The sequence below is a fragment of the Lycorma delicatula genome, chromosome 2 (genome assembly GCF_047948215.1).
Source record: "Lycorma delicatula isolate Av1 chromosome 2, ASM4794821v1, whole genome shotgun sequence".
NCBI classification, from domain to species: Eukaryota; Metazoa; Arthropoda; class Insecta; order Hemiptera; family Fulgoridae; genus Lycorma; species Lycorma delicatula.
The window spans coordinates 14,991,066-15,009,303 of record NC_134456.1 but is presented as its reverse complement, the minus strand read 5'-3'; the positions used below and the strand labels follow the sequence as shown (position 1 = coordinate 15,009,303).

General features: G+C 31.8%; 1 protein-coding gene across 2 annotated transcripts; it reads right to left on the bottom strand.

The window, feature by feature from the left end:
* Positions 1-547: 547 nt before the first annotated feature.
* On the bottom strand, positions 548-17,256 carry LOC142320128 (zinc finger CCCH domain-containing protein 10-like). 2 transcript variants are annotated; one of them, XM_075357808.1, is made up of 4 exons: positions 16,961-17,256; positions 15,975-16,128; positions 7,700-8,945; positions 548-915 (listed from the first exon to the last, which is right to left on the bottom strand). In XM_075357808.1, the coding sequence occupies exon 3, from the start codon at positions 8,914-8,916 to the stop codon at positions 7,717-7,719; it is 1,200 nt and encodes a 399-aa protein (XP_075213923.1). In that variant the 5' UTR covers positions 8,917-8,945; positions 15,975-16,128; positions 16,961-17,256; the 3' UTR covers positions 548-915; positions 7,700-7,716. The 2 variants fall into 2 exon arrangements, with proteins under 2 accessions (XP_075213923.1, XP_075213922.1); XM_075357807.1 differs by lacking the exon at positions 15,975-16,128 and having other exon boundaries at positions 552-915.
* Positions 17,257-18,238: the final 982 nt, after the last annotated feature.

Here is an 18,238-nt window from a genome sequence, read left to right as displayed (position 1 = left end):
TATAATAATGACAAACACATATAAATAAATAAATACATTTAAAATAAATAATACTAAAAAAAAAAACAGTTTTTATATGTTACAATAAACATATATATATACATAGTTTAGTAACACACACACACACACACTCACACACACACACACACACACACACACACACACACACACACACCACACACACACACACACACACACACACACACACACACACACACACACACACACACACACACACACACACACACACACACACACACACACACACACACACACACACACACACACACACACACACACACACACACACACACACACACACACACACACACACACACACACACACACACACACACACACACACACACACACACACACACACACACACACACACACACACACACACACACACACACACACACACACACACACACACACACACACACACACACACACACACACACACACACACACACACACACACACACACACACACACACACACACACACACACACACACACACACACACACACACACACACACACACACACACACACACACACACACACACACACACACACACACACACACACACACACACACACACACACACACACACACACAGTAATATATATATATTACTAACATTACTTTTTAATACAAACTAAAAAATATAAATATGATTACACTATTACAAATAATAAATCAATCAAAAACTTGTAATTATGAAATCATTTTATCATTAATTTGAAATAAAAATAAATATTTACATTTCAAAAAATAATACATGCAATTGATAAATCGAACAATGAATATCAATTGCCATAAAAAAAGTTCTTAACAACACAGTACATTCATCTATAATATACTTAAGCAAAGTTCATTGTGTTGAGAAGACAAATGGTGTAAAAAACCTGTACAAAAATAAATAATGTTTTACTGTAAATAAATATCAACAAAAATTAATAATAAAAATATTATAATTAATAATAGAAGTAACTAAGTATAAGACTAACTAAATCGCAGTATATTTGCTAATCAAACAAAATAAAATAACTAAATTATATATTAATATATATTTTTTTTTAAATTTATCCCCACAACAGTAAACAGATGGAATTATCTGTTGATCAAAGTTTTTGTAAAATAATGTTAACAAAACAGCACGTTTTATAATGCAATATTAATTATGACACTCCACAAGAATTCCTCAACCATGAACCACAGTCCAAAAAGATGTAAAAAATGGCATGTACCTTATACTCAAACTTAGTGCACTTCTCTATGCTGTAACTGCTTTGCATAGAAGGTGATCATTAGCAGCACATTACCAGAGAATTTGTCTAGCCACTCAATGCAACTGACAAACTAAAATTAAATAACCCTCATCGATGTTACATTTCTTCAAGCACTTTCATAAACTTTTAATGACTTAAAACTGCATCATGCATCTAATGAATTATTTATAGTAAATGTCATTCTGCTTTTTTAGTTTATCCGTTTGATAATTTTTTTTCCCCATTTCATTTACATAAAATAAAATAATATCGAGTATGGAACAGGTCAGATCAAATAAATACAGCTATTAATAGAATTAAACAAGATGTTAAAATAGTTAACCATCACAATATTAAAAAGACAACTAAACACTGATTCATGAATTTCTCAACTGAATGAAATTCTTGGATAGCCAGAAATAGTAAGTTCTTTTTTAAATTTAATTATAACAGTCAGTTATTTTTACTGACAGAGAGGAAATTAATACCATTGACATGTTATTAAATTCATTAACCGTGTGATTTCTCTAATAAAGCATTAATTGTGTGAGTTAGTGTTTTAAAACTTTTACTCTTATTATGAACAAATTCAGCAAAAAAAGACTCTTTTTGACTTAAAAAATGTGTTTCATAACAAGTTCTTCGGCTTAGAAATATTTCCTCCAACTTACTAGTGCAGGTTTCTCAAAAAATTACAGCATATGATTCATGGTTCTTAAAGAATAAAATAACTTCTTACAAACTTTAAACTGAAATTTTTTTTGAAAATATGACTTGAAAGCCGAGGCTGAAGTTCACTAAGATTGTCATTCCACCTAAGTTTGTAATTAATTTTTACTATAAGAAATTTATATTATGATAATGTTATTGACAAAAGTATTACAATTAATACATACAACAGTGTCAATGTAACATTAATGTATGAGGTGTGTGAGAAAAGTAATGAGATTGGTAACAGTGTGAGCAATCTGGCAATGCTGTGTCTACCGGTCTGTGCTAGACCGGTTTGTTCATCCCTTCTGCATGCTCAGTACAAATTTCAACTCCATTCAGCCAACACGCTATTTTTGACAGCACCATCAGTGAAATTGTTTTTGTTGTGTTACAAAAATGGAGCATCGTTGTGCAATCAAGTTTTGTGTTAAACTTGGGGAATCAGTGAGTGTGACCTTTGAAAAGTTGAAACAGGCCTATGGGGAGCATTACTTATCAAGAGCACAAGTTTTCCGCTAGCACAAATCATTTTTAAAAGGCTGAGAACACGTTGAAGATCAACCTCGCTCAGGGAGACCTTCAGCTTTAAAATCTGACGAAAACATTGAGCGTGTGAGGGTTCTTGTGAGATCAGACCGTCGTTTAACAATAAGGATGATGAGTATAACACTTTCACCGTATATCAAATTTTAACAGACGATTTGGACATGCGAAAGGTTTGTGCTGAAAAACCTCACAACGGAACAGAAGGTCAATCGAAGAAACATGTGAGTTAATCTTCTTGAGAAGATTGATAATGACCAAGAAATCTTCAATCATGTGATCACAGGTGATGAATCCTGGATATTTGAATATGATCCTGAAACAAAGCGAAGAGTGGCACACTCCATCATCTCCTAGACCAAAAAAATGTAGAATGAGCAAATCAAAGATCAAAACCATGCTGATTTGCTTTTTTGATAGTAGAGGTATCGTGCATAAAGAATTTGTTCCTCCAGGACAAACGGTCAACCAGGTGTTTTACAAAGGTGTCCTTGAAAGGCTCAGGAAAAGAGTGATTCGCGTGAGACCAGACATTGCAGACAAGTGGATGCTTCATCATGACAATGCCTTGTGTCACATGGCCATTTCAATCACGGAATATTTGACCTCAAAACGCATTCCTATGGTTCCTCAACCCCCCCCCCCCATATTCATCTTTCTTAAAAGGATGTCATTTTGGAATTCTGGAGAACATTCAAAAGACTGTGACCGACCAGTTAAAAGCCCTACCAGTTGAAGCCTTCCAGTGCTGCGACCAAGAGTGGGAACAATGACTCCGCGGTGTAGAGCTACCCAAGGGAACTACTTTGAAGGGGATAATATTGTTGTTTGAAAAAAATAAAAACTTTGGTAAGTAAAAAGTCAATCTCATTACTTTTCTCACACACCTCGTATAGTTAACAGTGTATTATGTCCATATTTTTGCCTTGCCGGAAAACTTACTCAAAAAATATTTACTTTAAAAGCAATTTTTTTTTATTAAAATATTTGGCAGATCATTTAATTTTGCATTTACATTAGCTTTTTACATTTTCTGGATTATCATCAACATAGCATTTTGTAACATATCATCAACATATTTGTATGAATACAATAACATTTATTAAGAAAAACATTCATAAATATAATATTTTTTTAATTCATTCAAGTTTAATGTGTTCAGCTGGCTATTCAAGTTTAACTCAAGTATGTATGAACAGGTCTGAGCAGTTTATTACCTGAAATGGGTTTTATTCTTTAATTACAATTAATACGTCTTAACTGAATAAAAGATACTTCATCCTCAAAAGTAAACTATAAATAATATGAATAATCACAGGATCAAGGAAGACCATAACAAGATATTCTTCCCCCAAATGTAATACAATATAAGAGTTGTACAATTTTATGTAAATAAGGTAAATCTTATGGTCCCAAGTTGAAACTAGAGAATATTTTATGGTAAAGACAATCTAAGCAAAGTTTTGTTAAATGATATCAAATGATAGTAAATGAAATCAAAGTGATATTTCACTGAAGGACACAATCTAGATCCCAGATTTTGTTTGCTACAGAATAATTTAAAGAAGGTTTATCCTATTACATACAAATATAAAAATATTCAAAAGGAATTACAAATATATTCAAAAGAATTACTTTTCTGCACTCAAAAAGGATTTAGGGTAACAGCCCACACAAGTAATGTAATAATGGGATTCATTCCTTGCCATTAATCGATTCCTATTTAAAAATTCAGCCAGAAAGTAACTTTGAACCTGTAACAGGCTAACACCAGATTTTTATAAGCAGATAACTAAAGTGGTCCAGACCAAGAACTTCAGACCTACAATTATGCAGTAAATTACAAATTGAATTTCCCTCTAGCATGTAATACTAGTAGCCGATATATTGAACAAATGTCTAATAGACATCAAGGTCATCTAAATCTTTTTAGTTATGTAAATTGAAAATTATTGTTTCTTACAGAAATAATTATTCAAATAATAATAATCATTTCAATACAATTATTATTATCCTTGAATAAAAAAAAGGATAAAAAATAACAAAAGGTAAAATATAATGGTTTCAGTATCTTCTGTGTAGAATGTGTATTACATGCTACTCTGTTACACACAAACTGCTGTATTGCAAAAAGGCCTTCAATGAATGATGCTGACCAGTCTTTATTACAACAACTTTACTTATTAGATTAAAATAATCATATCTTACCATTCATGGCAGCCTTTGTTGTAGCACAGTAGTTTACAACAATGTCAAATGTAATGTAATAATTACAAAAAGAAAAATTGACAATTTTACAATTTTTGTAAGAAAATAAAAGTAAAGATCATTAACAGTAAAATGTAAAATAGGTACAGTTATTTTGATTTTAGCTCAAGCTGTTTGAAGAATTATTATAGATCAATCTTTATATTAAACAGAGAACTTTATTTCAACTGACCGACAGGGACAGAAACAATTATATTATTTTTACAAGATCAAAACAGTGGTAAAAGTATATTACAATATAAAAGTATTAATTTATAAATACTTTAGAGACAAATATGAATTTTTTGTTAAGTTTTAAAATTCAACCAATACTTCAGAAATAAATTGTAACCACCATCCTAGTTTGCGCTTTGGTCCCAAAATCTCTACCTTATCATTATTTACATCCTGTCTGACATACCTTCTCACATCTGTCATTGTAATGTGTACTTTCTTTTTTATTATTCTCAAAAAAGAAGTTTGCCCACAGTTCAAATATTTTATTTAAATCTAAATTGAACTCGACTGAAATAAGTTCTCATTCAAAGTACTATCCTTGGGAAGTTACAATGTTCTCTCCACTGATTGTAGCAATAATAGTAAAGAAGAATTTTCACCTAATCAGTGACAATTTTTCATTATTAGTCCCAAAATAATGGATCTTCAACTTCAAATTAGACCAAAGGTATAAATCATGGAGGTCAAAGGGATGATATGGAGATGTGGGAATTAGCCAGAAATTCTCACACTGAAAGTGCAGAAATCTGAATAATGCAATGTGTGCAGCACCCAATTGTCTGGAATCTCCATTTGGATTTCTGAAACCAATCCAAGACATCTTTATAGAAGGCATATTTAACTGTTGTTCTGGAAGCACAAATTTCTAGCATACATTGTCACAGTTGTCATAAAAAATTATAGCCACCATCTTCATCCTAGATCTATTCACAAGTGTTTTGTTTAGATAAGAATTTTTCAAATGCCATTACTCACTTTTGTTTTGTCTCAGAATGATACCCAACACCCATAATTCCTCTTCTTTTATAACTTTATCAAAGTTAATTGTTTCCATTTTGAGTCTTTCCAGCAAACTGTGGCAAATTTCCAACCACTGCTTTTTTTGCTCCACAGTTTTGAACATTAGGGTTTTGTACAAATTTTTCCCATCTACAAATAGTCTGTTAGAATTCTGTGCGCTGTATTTCTACCTAAGCCCATTTTTTCTATTCATCCTGACTTATGGCAGTTTTTGCAATCACAGCTTGCACCACTTCTACATTTGTTGAGACCAGTCTTCCAGAACAAGAATTATCTAATCGCTTTTTCCACGCTTTCTAGCAATCAATAAATCATAACTGTCTCTACAGTGGCACCTCCATAAGCTCTGATTAAAGAATCAGTCAGTGTCTCAGTAGACGATTTGTTCAGTTTCCAACAAAATTATATAGTTTACTGTGGTTTGATATTTCCCTGCATTGCAAGGGGAAAACAATTATAAAAACAACCATACTGGATATGACTAAACCAGTTGAACCAAGAATGAACATACCGATGCGCAGCTACTCAATCAAGAATGTACTACATTACAAAGTCTTACATAGAAAAATATTACAAATAAATATTTATAAATTGTACAAGTAATATTTTTGGGGCAAACCTTGTAATTATAAGTTTGTGTAAAAAATTCTAAAAGTATAAATTCTCCATATCTTTGACCAAGCTGTATTTCCCTTCTTCCCACTGATTATTGCAATATATTCTATTCTCATTAACAACATATGCATTCATCTATTTTTATGTAATTGTTAAATCATATACTTCTTCACATACATTTTCTATATTTTTTATCATCCAGTTTCATATATATCTGCAAAACTAGTTGGTTTAGGCTGTGTACCTATCATACAACAATTCACTATTTCCATGTCTACTACTTCATTCTGCCCTATGTTCTTAATCATTATAGTCAAACTCCTATGACTAATCTTATTTTGAAGTAATAATTTATAAGCAACCATCTTGCTCTTTTTTCATCTAACTCATCAATTCTAATAAATAAACTCTTACTACATCTAACCATAGATTTACATCTACCTGTTCTTTATAACTTTAATTCTAATCTACTAAGCTAATTTATTTAAACTACTAAAAATTCTGTGCTCATACTTAAAATCTCTGTATTTTCTTATTTTTTCTTCTTTAATTCCTTGATTAGGGACAGATTCTATATGATAATTATTGGCTTTACTTTATTTTCCTTTTACTTCATTGTTTCTTACTTGAACAAGTACCATGGGATTTGAATCAAAACACCAAACTGGCTCCATCTGTGATGCTATGTCAGCACCTTCAGCACCTTCACAGTTGATTTTTTACTAACAGCTGGCAGCTGATTTTTTACTAAGGTTCAGTGGGAAGGTAACTATCTGGAAGGCCTGTTAATTAATAAAGGAATACATGAAACACAAACTAATGGCTGAGATGCGTATCATATTAAGCCAGATCACATCCTCATTCAGACATCTAAATCTTCTTAAGTATATATAGTCTCTCCACATACAGGATGGTGGTTATAGGAATATTTACCTAAAATCAGCTTTGCCATCATTTGTTACTGAAAGAGATCTCCTCTTTCAGGGGAATCATTCTTTAGCCTGCCAATCATACTAATTACTTAATATGGTAACACCTACCTTCAAAAGACGGATATGATTAGACACCAAATAAAAAATTAAATAATTTTTTAAAGAAAAATATATCTAATATGGCATTAAAAAAATACATAACAAAAAGAGAAAAATTATTATTAAGTACATATTCGCAGATGTTATAAAAATAATAATAAAATGAATTTATGAATAAGTTATTATGAACATTTGAATTTACAGCCTTTAATTAGAAATCTATATTTTCTTACCTGAATGACAGCAGCATTTAATGCCTCATATCAGGTGGTGGTTGCATTACAGTACGAGACATGATAGGGTAAGAAACAAGTGGTGCAGAGGGAGCGCTCATGGACATGGGCAGAGGCCGAGGTACTTGAGGATCAGTAGGAGGGGGCGCAGCCTGCTGAGCCATTGTTACAACTGGAGGTGGCATTTGCTGAACAGGCGCCATAGACACTGCTGCTAAAGAAACTGGTGTGACAGCTGCCAATGATACAGGCACTGTAGCAACGCTTGCTGTCACTGTTCTAATTGCTGCATTCACCATTTGCTGGGGTGTAGGGGCTTGCTGTATCTGATTGGCTCCAGGTACTGTATTGGTTATGGTTACAGCAGGAACTGTTACTGTTGTTAAACCGGTGGCATTTTTATCTCGAAGTCTCAACTGGGCATTCTGTTCTAAAAGAAACTCATTTGTGACCTGTAAGTCATCGACTCGTTTTTTTAATTCGCTAACTCGTTCACGCAACATCATATTTTCTTCTTCTAGCATCATATATGTTCTTTCTGGTTGTGGTCTTGAGGAATAATGATTAGCATTTTCATATAATGTAACAGGAGTATCTACCCTACTCTCTCTCGCATCATTTTCGTCAATATAACTTGGCCTGCTTCTTTTTAATTCAGGCTCATAATAGTCATCTCTTAATTTATTATTTTCATTATAATGAAGATCCTGCCTACCACACATTTTAACATTATCATTTTTTAAAGGAGAAGTAGATCTTCTTTGTATTTTTCTATACTCGCTCATCGACACATGTTTGTACCTACAATTCCCACGCTTACATTCACTCCACAAATATTGTTTACAAATTGGTACACCACTTTCTTCTGGCGACATGCTACGACTCTTTTGATACCAGTCAATTAAATGTGATGGTAATTTACCAGTCCTTTCATAATGCAATTCATCTTCATGAGAACTATGAATAAAACGACAGTATTTATTTCTACGGCATTCACCATTTTGAAAATCATGACAAAATGAATATAATTTTTTACGGGTTTCAGGATGTTGAAATTTACAAGCTGAACCTCGCTTGCACAAATTGCGCAAAAAATCGCGGCAAACCATACCTCTTCTCTTTTCATCTCTCTTTCTTTTATCATAATCACCCCCAGCTCCCCTATTTTTTCCATCTTCTTTTCTGTCATCAAAGCTGTATTCTGAGCCGTTGCCCATCTCGCAACTCACGTTCCGTAATTCAATATCTGAAATGTTATGTTACACATTTAGTCAATATGAAATGCAACACACATCCTATAAATTGCACCAAACACACAGACACATACTCGCATACATAAAAAAGATTAACTGAAATCTCATTAGTCATATAATCAGCATAGATACATAATCTGAAATTTAAAAAAAATTGTTAAATTACCTATTACTTAATAGGTAATTAATACAAATTATAAATAAATATAATTATGGATGAAATTAAACTGTTATTCTACGACCACTAACAACATAAATTTCTTTTTTATTGATTTGTATCTATATCACGCAAAAAAGCATTAAACATTATGATTTACTTCACACAACAAAACATTCTCTTTCTGCATTTAATAGAAAGAGCTTGAGAATACTGATAACATTCTTTTCTGCACGTCAACCCTTCACTTGTGATCTGAACGCTTCATCTGCAACATTAGTAATACACATCAGCAGTCAACACAAAATGAGAATGTATTATTTTGTTTAACCTTCTGAGATCGCAATGTTTAAATTAAAGTCTTCCTCCATATATATCTCCTCTTTTTAAATAATGTGATAAAAAATAATTTAACTGCACGATTTTAAAATCCAAAATTTCCCTCTTTTCTGAGTTTATTTTTTTTAAATGTTGTGTTCTTAACAATCTTATATTTTTGTACACAAAACAACAGAAGTTTCCAATATGAAAAATTAACAAGGCAATTTTTTTTTGTTCACGCCATGTAGTAATAATTAATTAAGTACAAGATCCATTACTTCATTTGTAGTACATTATTTTTCAGTGTAATTTTCACTGTAATAATCTTATAACTTGTAACACTTCATGTTAAATGTTCAATAAAAATGAATTAAAAGCCAATGCCTGCTGTAATCAATGAATATAACAATAAAATATAAATACACAAATACAGATAGATTATCTTTATGTTAAAATTTATTTATTTTTTTCTTTAATCCTTTTTTGTATTAAGCATAATAATGAAAACACAGAATTTAGTGTTACACTATTCAGTACTTCTAATATGATTAGAAATTCAAAAGAAATCTCATCATAATAAACTGATACAACTGTAAGAAAATACAATATTAATAACTTACAAACTACAACCAACAAGCATGTCAGCAGTTACGAAGGAATGCTATATTATTTTTAACTATTAGACAGCATGATGAAATATAACTACAAAACATGATTTAATTATTAAACATTAAATGACTAATTTTCAGAACACTGGAACTTTTTTCCAACTTTTCTTTCAGTACCAATTTACCAGTGCCTTTTTAAATAGTCTTGTGTACTTTGTAAGCTACTACAGTGCTTACTTAGCTAATTAGCTTTGAAATATCCTTTGGAAAAAAAAAAGATCATACATCTTGAAAAAGCAAAGACTCTAATACGTATTAATTTTTAAATTATTTCTAAAGTGGTAACAACCAAAACAAAACAAGTATAATATGTTTGGTAAATTTTTTTTCTTTAATATAATTTGCTTAATTTTCATACATTTTGGAAAGGGCATAAATAGAATGAAAAAATTAATGAAATTGTTTTTAATATAATTCTAACAGAAAAAAACACTGAAAATAATTATACTCATCAAGCAGTGGTACGACAACACAGCAAAGTTAAATAGCCAAAAGAATAAACTAGTAATTTTGAAATTTACTTTAAAAGTGTGTAATAATTACATTTTTTTTTTGTCTTCAGTCATTTGACTGGTTTGATGCAGCCCTCCAAGATTCCCTATCTAGTGCTAGTCGTTTCATTTCAGTATACCCTCTACATCCTACATCCCTAACAATTTGTTTTACATATTCCAAACGTGGCCTGCCTACACAATTTTTTCCTTCTACCTGTCCTTCCAATATTAAAGCGACTATTCCAGGATGCCTTAGTATGTGGCCTATAAGTCTGTCTCTTCTTTTAACTATATTTTTCCAAATGCTTCTTTCTTCATCTATTTGCCGCAATACCTCTTCGTTTGTCGCTTTATCCACCCATCTAATTTTTAAAATTCTCCTATAGCACCGCATTTCAAAAGCTTCTAATCTTTTCTTCTCAGATACTCCGATCGTCCAAGTTTCACTTCCATATAAAGCGACACTCCAAACATACACTTTCAAAAATCTTTTCCTGACATTTAAATTAATTTTTGATGTAAACAAATTATATTTCTTACTGAAGGCCCGTTTCGCTTGTGCTATTCGGCATTTTATATCTCTCCTGCTTCGTCCATCTTTAGTAATTCTAATTCCCAAATAACAAAATTCTTCTACCTCCATAATCTTTTCTCCTCCTATTTTCACATTCAGCGATCCATCTTTGTTATTTCTACTACATTTCATTACTTTTGTTTTGTTCTTGTTTATTTTCATGCGATAGTTCTTGCGTAGGACTTCATCTATGCCGTTCATTGTTTCTTCTAAATCCTTTTTACTCTCGGCTAGAATTACTATATCATCGGCAAATCGTAGCATCTTTATCTTTTCACCTTGTACTGTTACTCTGAATCTAAATTGTTCTTTAACATCATTAACTGCTAGTTCCATGTAAAGATTAATAAGTAACGGAGATAGGGAACATCCTTGTCGGACTCCCTTTCTTATTACGGCTTCTTTCTTATGTTCTTCAATTGTTACTGTTGCTGTTTGGTTCCTGTACATGTTAGCAATTGTTCTTCTATCTCTGTATTTGAACCCTAATTTTTTTTTAAATGCTGAACATTTTATTCCAGTCTACGTTATCGAATGCCTTTTCTAGGTCTATAAACGCCAAGTATGTTGGTTTGTTTTTCTTTAATCTTCCTTCTACTATTAATCTGAGGCCTAAGATTGCTTCCCTTGTCCCTATACTTTTCCTGAAACCAAATTGGTCTTCTCCTAACACTTCTTCCACTCTCCTCTCAAATCTTCTGTACAGAATTATAGTTAAGATTTTTTATGCACGGCTAGTTAAGCTAATTGTTCTGTATTTTTCACATTTATCTGCTCCTGCTTTCTTTGGTATCATGACTATAACACTCTTTTTGAAGTCTGACGGAAATTCCCCTTTTTCATAAATATTACACACCAGTTTGTATAATCTATCAATCGTTTCCTCACCTGCACTGCGCAGTAATTCTACAGGTATTCCGTCTATTCCAGGAGCCTTTCTGCCATTTAAATCTTTTAATACTCTCTTAAATTCAGATCTCAGTATTGTTTCTCCCATTTCATCCTCCTCAACTTCCTCTTCTTCCTCTACAACACCATTTTCTAATTCACTTCCTCCGTATAACTCTTCAATATATTCCACCCATCTATCGACTTTACCTTTCATATTATATATTGGTGTACCATGTTTGTTTAACACATTATTAGATTTTAATTTATGTACCCCAAAATTTTCCTTAACTTTCCTGTATGCTCCGTCTATTTTACCAATGTTCATTTCTCTTTCCACTTCTGAACACTTTTCTTTAATCCACTCTTCTTTCAACAGTTTGCACTTCCTGTTTATAGCATTTCTTAATTTCCGATAGTTCCTTTTACTTTCTTCATCACTAGCATTCTTATATTTTCTACGTTCATCGATCAGCTGCAATATATCGTCTGAAACCCAAGGTTTTCTACCGGTTCTCTTTATTCCGCCTAAGTTTGCTTCTGCTGATTTAAGAATTTCCTTTTTAACATTCTCCCATTCTTCTTCTACATTTTCTACCTTATCTTTTTTACTCAGACCTCTTGCGATGTCCTCCTCAAAAATCTTCTTTACCTCCTCTTCCTCAAGCTTCTCTAAATTCCACCGATTCATCTGACACCTTTTCTTCAGGTTTTTAAACCCCAATCTACATTTCATTATCACCAAATTATGGTCGCTATCAATGTCTGCTCCAGGGTAAGTTTTGCAGTCAACGAGTTGATTTCTAAATCTTTGCTTAACCATGATATAATCTATCTGATACCTTCCAGTATCGCCTGGCTTTTTCCAAGTGTATATTCTTCTATTATGATTTTTAAATTGGGTGTTGGCAATTACTAAATTATACTTCGTGCAAAACTCTATAAGTCGTTCCCCTCTTTCATTCCTTTTGCCCAGCCCGTATTCACCCACTATATTTCCTTCCTTGCCTTTTCCAATGCTTGCATTCCAATCTCCAACTATTATTAAATTTTCATCTCCTTTTACGTGTTTAATTGCTTCATCAATCTCTTCGTATACACACTCTACCTCATCATCATCATGGGCACTTGTAGGCATATAGACGTTAACAATCGTTGTCGGTTTAGGTTTTGATTTTATCCTTATTACAATGATTCTATCACAATGGTTTTGAAATACTCCACTCACTTCCCTATCTTCTTGTTCATTATGAAACCTACTCCTGCCTGCCCATTATTTGAAGCTGAGTTAATTACTCTAAAATCACCTGACCAAAAGTCGCCTTCCTCTTCCCACCGAATCTCACTAATTCCTACTACATCCACATTTATCCTATCCATTTCCCTTTTTAAATTTTCTAGCCTACCAACCTTTTTTAAGCTTCTAACATTCCACGCTCAGACTCGTAGAATGTTATTTTTTCATTTTCTGGTGACCCCTTCCTTAGTAGTCCCCACCTGGAGATCCGAACGGGGGACTAGTTTACCTCCGGAATATTTTACCAAGGAAGGCGCCTCCATCATTGCTATATGAAAATGCAGAGAGCCACATTTTCTTGGAAAAAAAGCAGCTGTAGTTTTCCATTGCTTTCAGCTGCACAGTACTCAGAGGACTGAGTGATGTTGATATGGCCGTTTAAGTTATTGTGACTCACGCCCCTAACAACTACTGAAAGAGCTGCTGCCCTCTTTCAGGAATCATTCCTTAGTCTGGCTCTCAACAGATACCTCTCCGATATGGTTGCACCTTCGGTCCAGCTACTCTGTATCCCTGAGCACTCAAGCCCCCTCACCAACGGCAAGGTCTCATGATTCATAGAGGAGGAATAATTACATATCAATAATAATTATAAAAAATGATGTGTAGCTTCCCACTTTAGAGCAAGATTCATGACTACAAAACTGGTTTTGATTACAATTTTTTATAAGTTTTATTTTACACCTAACAATATAGTTTTACTAATAAAAAAATATGATTTTGTTGTAATTTTTTATAGTATCATGTGTTTAATATGCTCCAATTGCCCTGCAAGGTTCTTTAAAGTCAACAGAACTTTTTACGATCATTCCATGACAAACGTCGTTTAGATCAAAATACAAACCTGAACTGTCTAGCCTCAAAAACTTCAGTAAGATTTGTGAGTCTTAATAGGTAAGATTTTCTTTTATGAATATTCCCACAAAAAATATTTACAAGGATTTGAATCTGAGTTCAATAGAAGCTAAAAGAATCCTCCACTTTTGTGCTATAAATGGAAACTGAATCTCACAGTTATTCCAACACTGTACACCAAAAAAATAGCAGTAAGCATGAACTGCCATCTTGTAAAAACCAACAGACACATCAGATGTATAAATAGGCAGATCAAATGCCGAGGTTGTGAGCACAAAATCATTCCTTACCACAAATGGTGGTGAAAATGTGTCTCATTGAAAAACAATAGCCGAATCAGTTTTAGGTAAGCTACTTATGTGGCAGTTAAAAGTAGTTTTTTTTTTTTTATAAGTGCCCTGCAGTGAGTTTTGTCCAAAACTGGTTAATTCTGTTTACTTATACACCATTCAGATGAAAACAGGCCTCATCAGAAAATTAAAATGTATTAACATCATCTTTGATTTCTCAGCATTATTTTCCTTTGTTTCATCCCTGAAGCCTACAGCAGTATTTTTATCTTATACGTATTGCACATAAGCAAATACAAAAGCAACAGATAAATAAAACCAGTATTATATTTATTCAATGATATAGTGAATAACGACACAATTAGATGACTAAACAAATGCCAAATGAATGATTTTTTTAACTACACTGGATAAAATTCAAGGGAAATTCAATTAGGCAGCAGGAAAAATCCTTTAGAATAAAATCAATACCCTGTATTAAGCTGGAATACCCCATATATATTATTATTTTATACATAAATCTTGGTTATAAGATTAAAAAACTTGTTAACTGGTCTCCACCCAGCATTATCCAGACTATAATTCCAGCTTAAGCTGATGACTACTTTATTTTCAAATGAGGGGGACACATATTTTGAATATAATCAAAAATTATTTTGGATTGTGAATCTATCCATTTATTTTCAGTAATATTTGCTTGTGTTTTCAGATATTTCATTTAGTTCAAGTCTCCTAAAATGTGTGTATATATATATATATACACACACATTACAGAATGTCCAAATTCTTACAATATTAGTAATACGTTTCTATAAAGTGTTGTGTACTAACATATTGTGTAAATTCCAGTTCTAAATGTGGAAATTAATGAAAATATTTTGTAAATACTGTGTTGAGTAGTTGGAGATACTGTGAATTTATGAGTACAGGTTACTGTCCTACACAGAAAATCAGTTTACAGTATTAATGAATCAACCCAAGACGGAAAGTAGTACAATAACTTGTTTACATCATGTTTCAATTTTTTTTGGATTTCACACATCAAGCAACAATTGATACAATTCGGTGAAAAAAACAACATGAAACTAATTCACTCCTCATTTTTCTTAATTATGTCTTCTATTGAGTACTGATTGTTGTTAAACACTAATATACCTTTTGTACCGATCACTTTCATCTGATATCAAACTACACCAATAACCATTATGTTTGCGATACTGAAAAAATGAAATGAGTGTTTGACAAAATTCATTATGTATTTTGAAGATATAGTTTTGTTTGAAGCTCATTATGTTCGCAAGATCAAAGAAATTTATGCGCCTACTGAATATTCATAATTAGCTTGTATAGAAAGGTGAATTCTGATTACATATTTTTAAAAACCTACACACTGACTAGTTGTATGGAGAAAAAATAATAAAATTAATATTATAAAAATAAACTTTTGTAGAATGTTGTTTAAAAAGAGGGGTACAAACTTGTTCTCCTAAATTATTATGCAATGCTGCCTCCTTGGAGCGAGTGGTAGTGTCTCGGCCCTTCATCCGGAGGTCCCAGGTTCAAATCCTGGTCAGGCATGGCATTTTCACATGCAACAAAAATTTTCATTTATCTCATACTCTGAAGCAATACCTATCGATGGTCCCAGAGGTAGTAAAAAAAAAAAAAAAAAAAAAAAAAAAATAGATCAAATCTGTATTACTTTAAAATCACTTTCAGATAGATAATAAAAAAGGTCTAAAAAGGAGTTTGCCATAGGTAAAAGATGGTAGAAAGTAATGATACAAAACAGTTTAATAACTAATAAATACAGTGGAAGGTACATCAATAGAGAAATCTTTTTGAACCCTTACATAAACTAAACAAAGAAAACAAGTTAAAGTGCATAACATACATGTATTTGAATAAGCAAAAATGATCATTTCCCAAATAAAAATTAAACTATAGTAGTTAGATTTATTTAAAATAACATTTCTGTTTATATCTACCCAGCATAGTATATCTTATAAGACTGTACTATATTGTCACTATATGAGCAGAAATCGTAATTCAGGGAATAAAATGCATTATGATTGTGAAGTCAGAGAAATACATTTTAAATTAAAATATCCTAACTTAATAAATTAAGTCTCAAATTCAAAAACATGATACATTATGAAGGCCAACATTCAAAAATATCCCTAGGATCCTCCAACACAGTCCAAGCATTTTCCCCTTTTCATCCAAATTCCAAACTAAATATATAGTGTTTCAACAAATCTTAATTTTCAAAACCACGATAACGACAAACTATTAAAATCAACCAATCTTCTCCATTATTTACGAGTATTCTTAATGAAAATTGTTTTTTAAAAAATACCATGTTATACAATTATTAAATTTAACTAATTTACGTAATATGGTTTATACAAGTATTAGATAAAAAATGTCTTCCCCCCTCAAATAAGTTTAACAAAATACTTACATAATCACGTTTTTACACATAAAAATCAAACTGCACCCAAAACTCACAGAGTTAAAAGCACCAAACACACAGTAAAGATTGGACTGTCGTAAGCGACCTATTCTTTACCTTAATCTAGATCAGTCACGAACTGGTTGTTAATGTCTACAACACCATTTGTCATAAGCAGACTTGTCATCTAACAGTAAGATTTTCTAGTAAAATCTCTTTACATTTAAAAGCACTTAATAAATTAGTTATCAGCTCGTCGTCACATTCCCAGTAGAGTTGTTTAATAATGAGATTACAATTCCGCATAGGATTTACTAACTAACGTCGTAGCTACGCTGCTTCGGCAAGTTATAACAAGACTATTAACAACGTTTTCATCGCAAATTATGAATAACTTATTTTGCGCGAACTATTTTTCGTACAAAAGTTAAAGAATATGTAGTACTGCAAGAAATTTTAGAATTACAAGACCTTTCTATGTTTTTCAAGCAAATTTGGAATGCAATATTAGAATGAGAAATTCTCAAAATAACTGAACAGACGTTTTTGTAATTCTATTTCTAAATAATTATTCAGTAATAACTTTAATTACTTCAAAAGAAACAATATCATAATTGACCATATTAATCAATCAAGAACTTCTAAATTCAACTTTAATATATTACGTTTTACTTATCTATTTAACTTTTCCTCAGTCCAACTGGAACCAAACTAATCAGTAAAAGCAGAGTAAATTCGTGCATTAATTTTAGTTCAGATTCTTTTACTTTCCCAGTTCACAGAAAAAGATAGTAAAAGTAATTTGTAGAAAATATAGCATTATGCAATATTATTACCTTTCATATCATGTATACACTAAAAGGTAATCCAAAGAATCTTCTTATACCTCTAATTTAAAAGCACCCAGTTAAAAAGAACATTTTTCTTAATTTGTGTTGCATATTTTATTATTACAATCGCACAATGATGATCATTTTGTAAAACACAGTGATGCTTGCCTACAGATATGTATTCATGAAGTTTAAATCTTATGCTGTATCCACTTGGAATAGTTTTATGATGATAATAATATTAGTATTTATTACTTCTCATTACCTTATGTCCTTCAAACTACTATTATGAGTAATATTTATCACTGTACGGGTATCAGTTTTCTATTAATCTTTATTTTGTTCGTTTGAATATTTTGAGTTCATAAAGGAGTTAATCACTTGCATGTATTTCTTACTGCATTGTAAACTTATTCTATTTGTTTAAATTTGATTTCATGAGTGGAACCAAATTTCT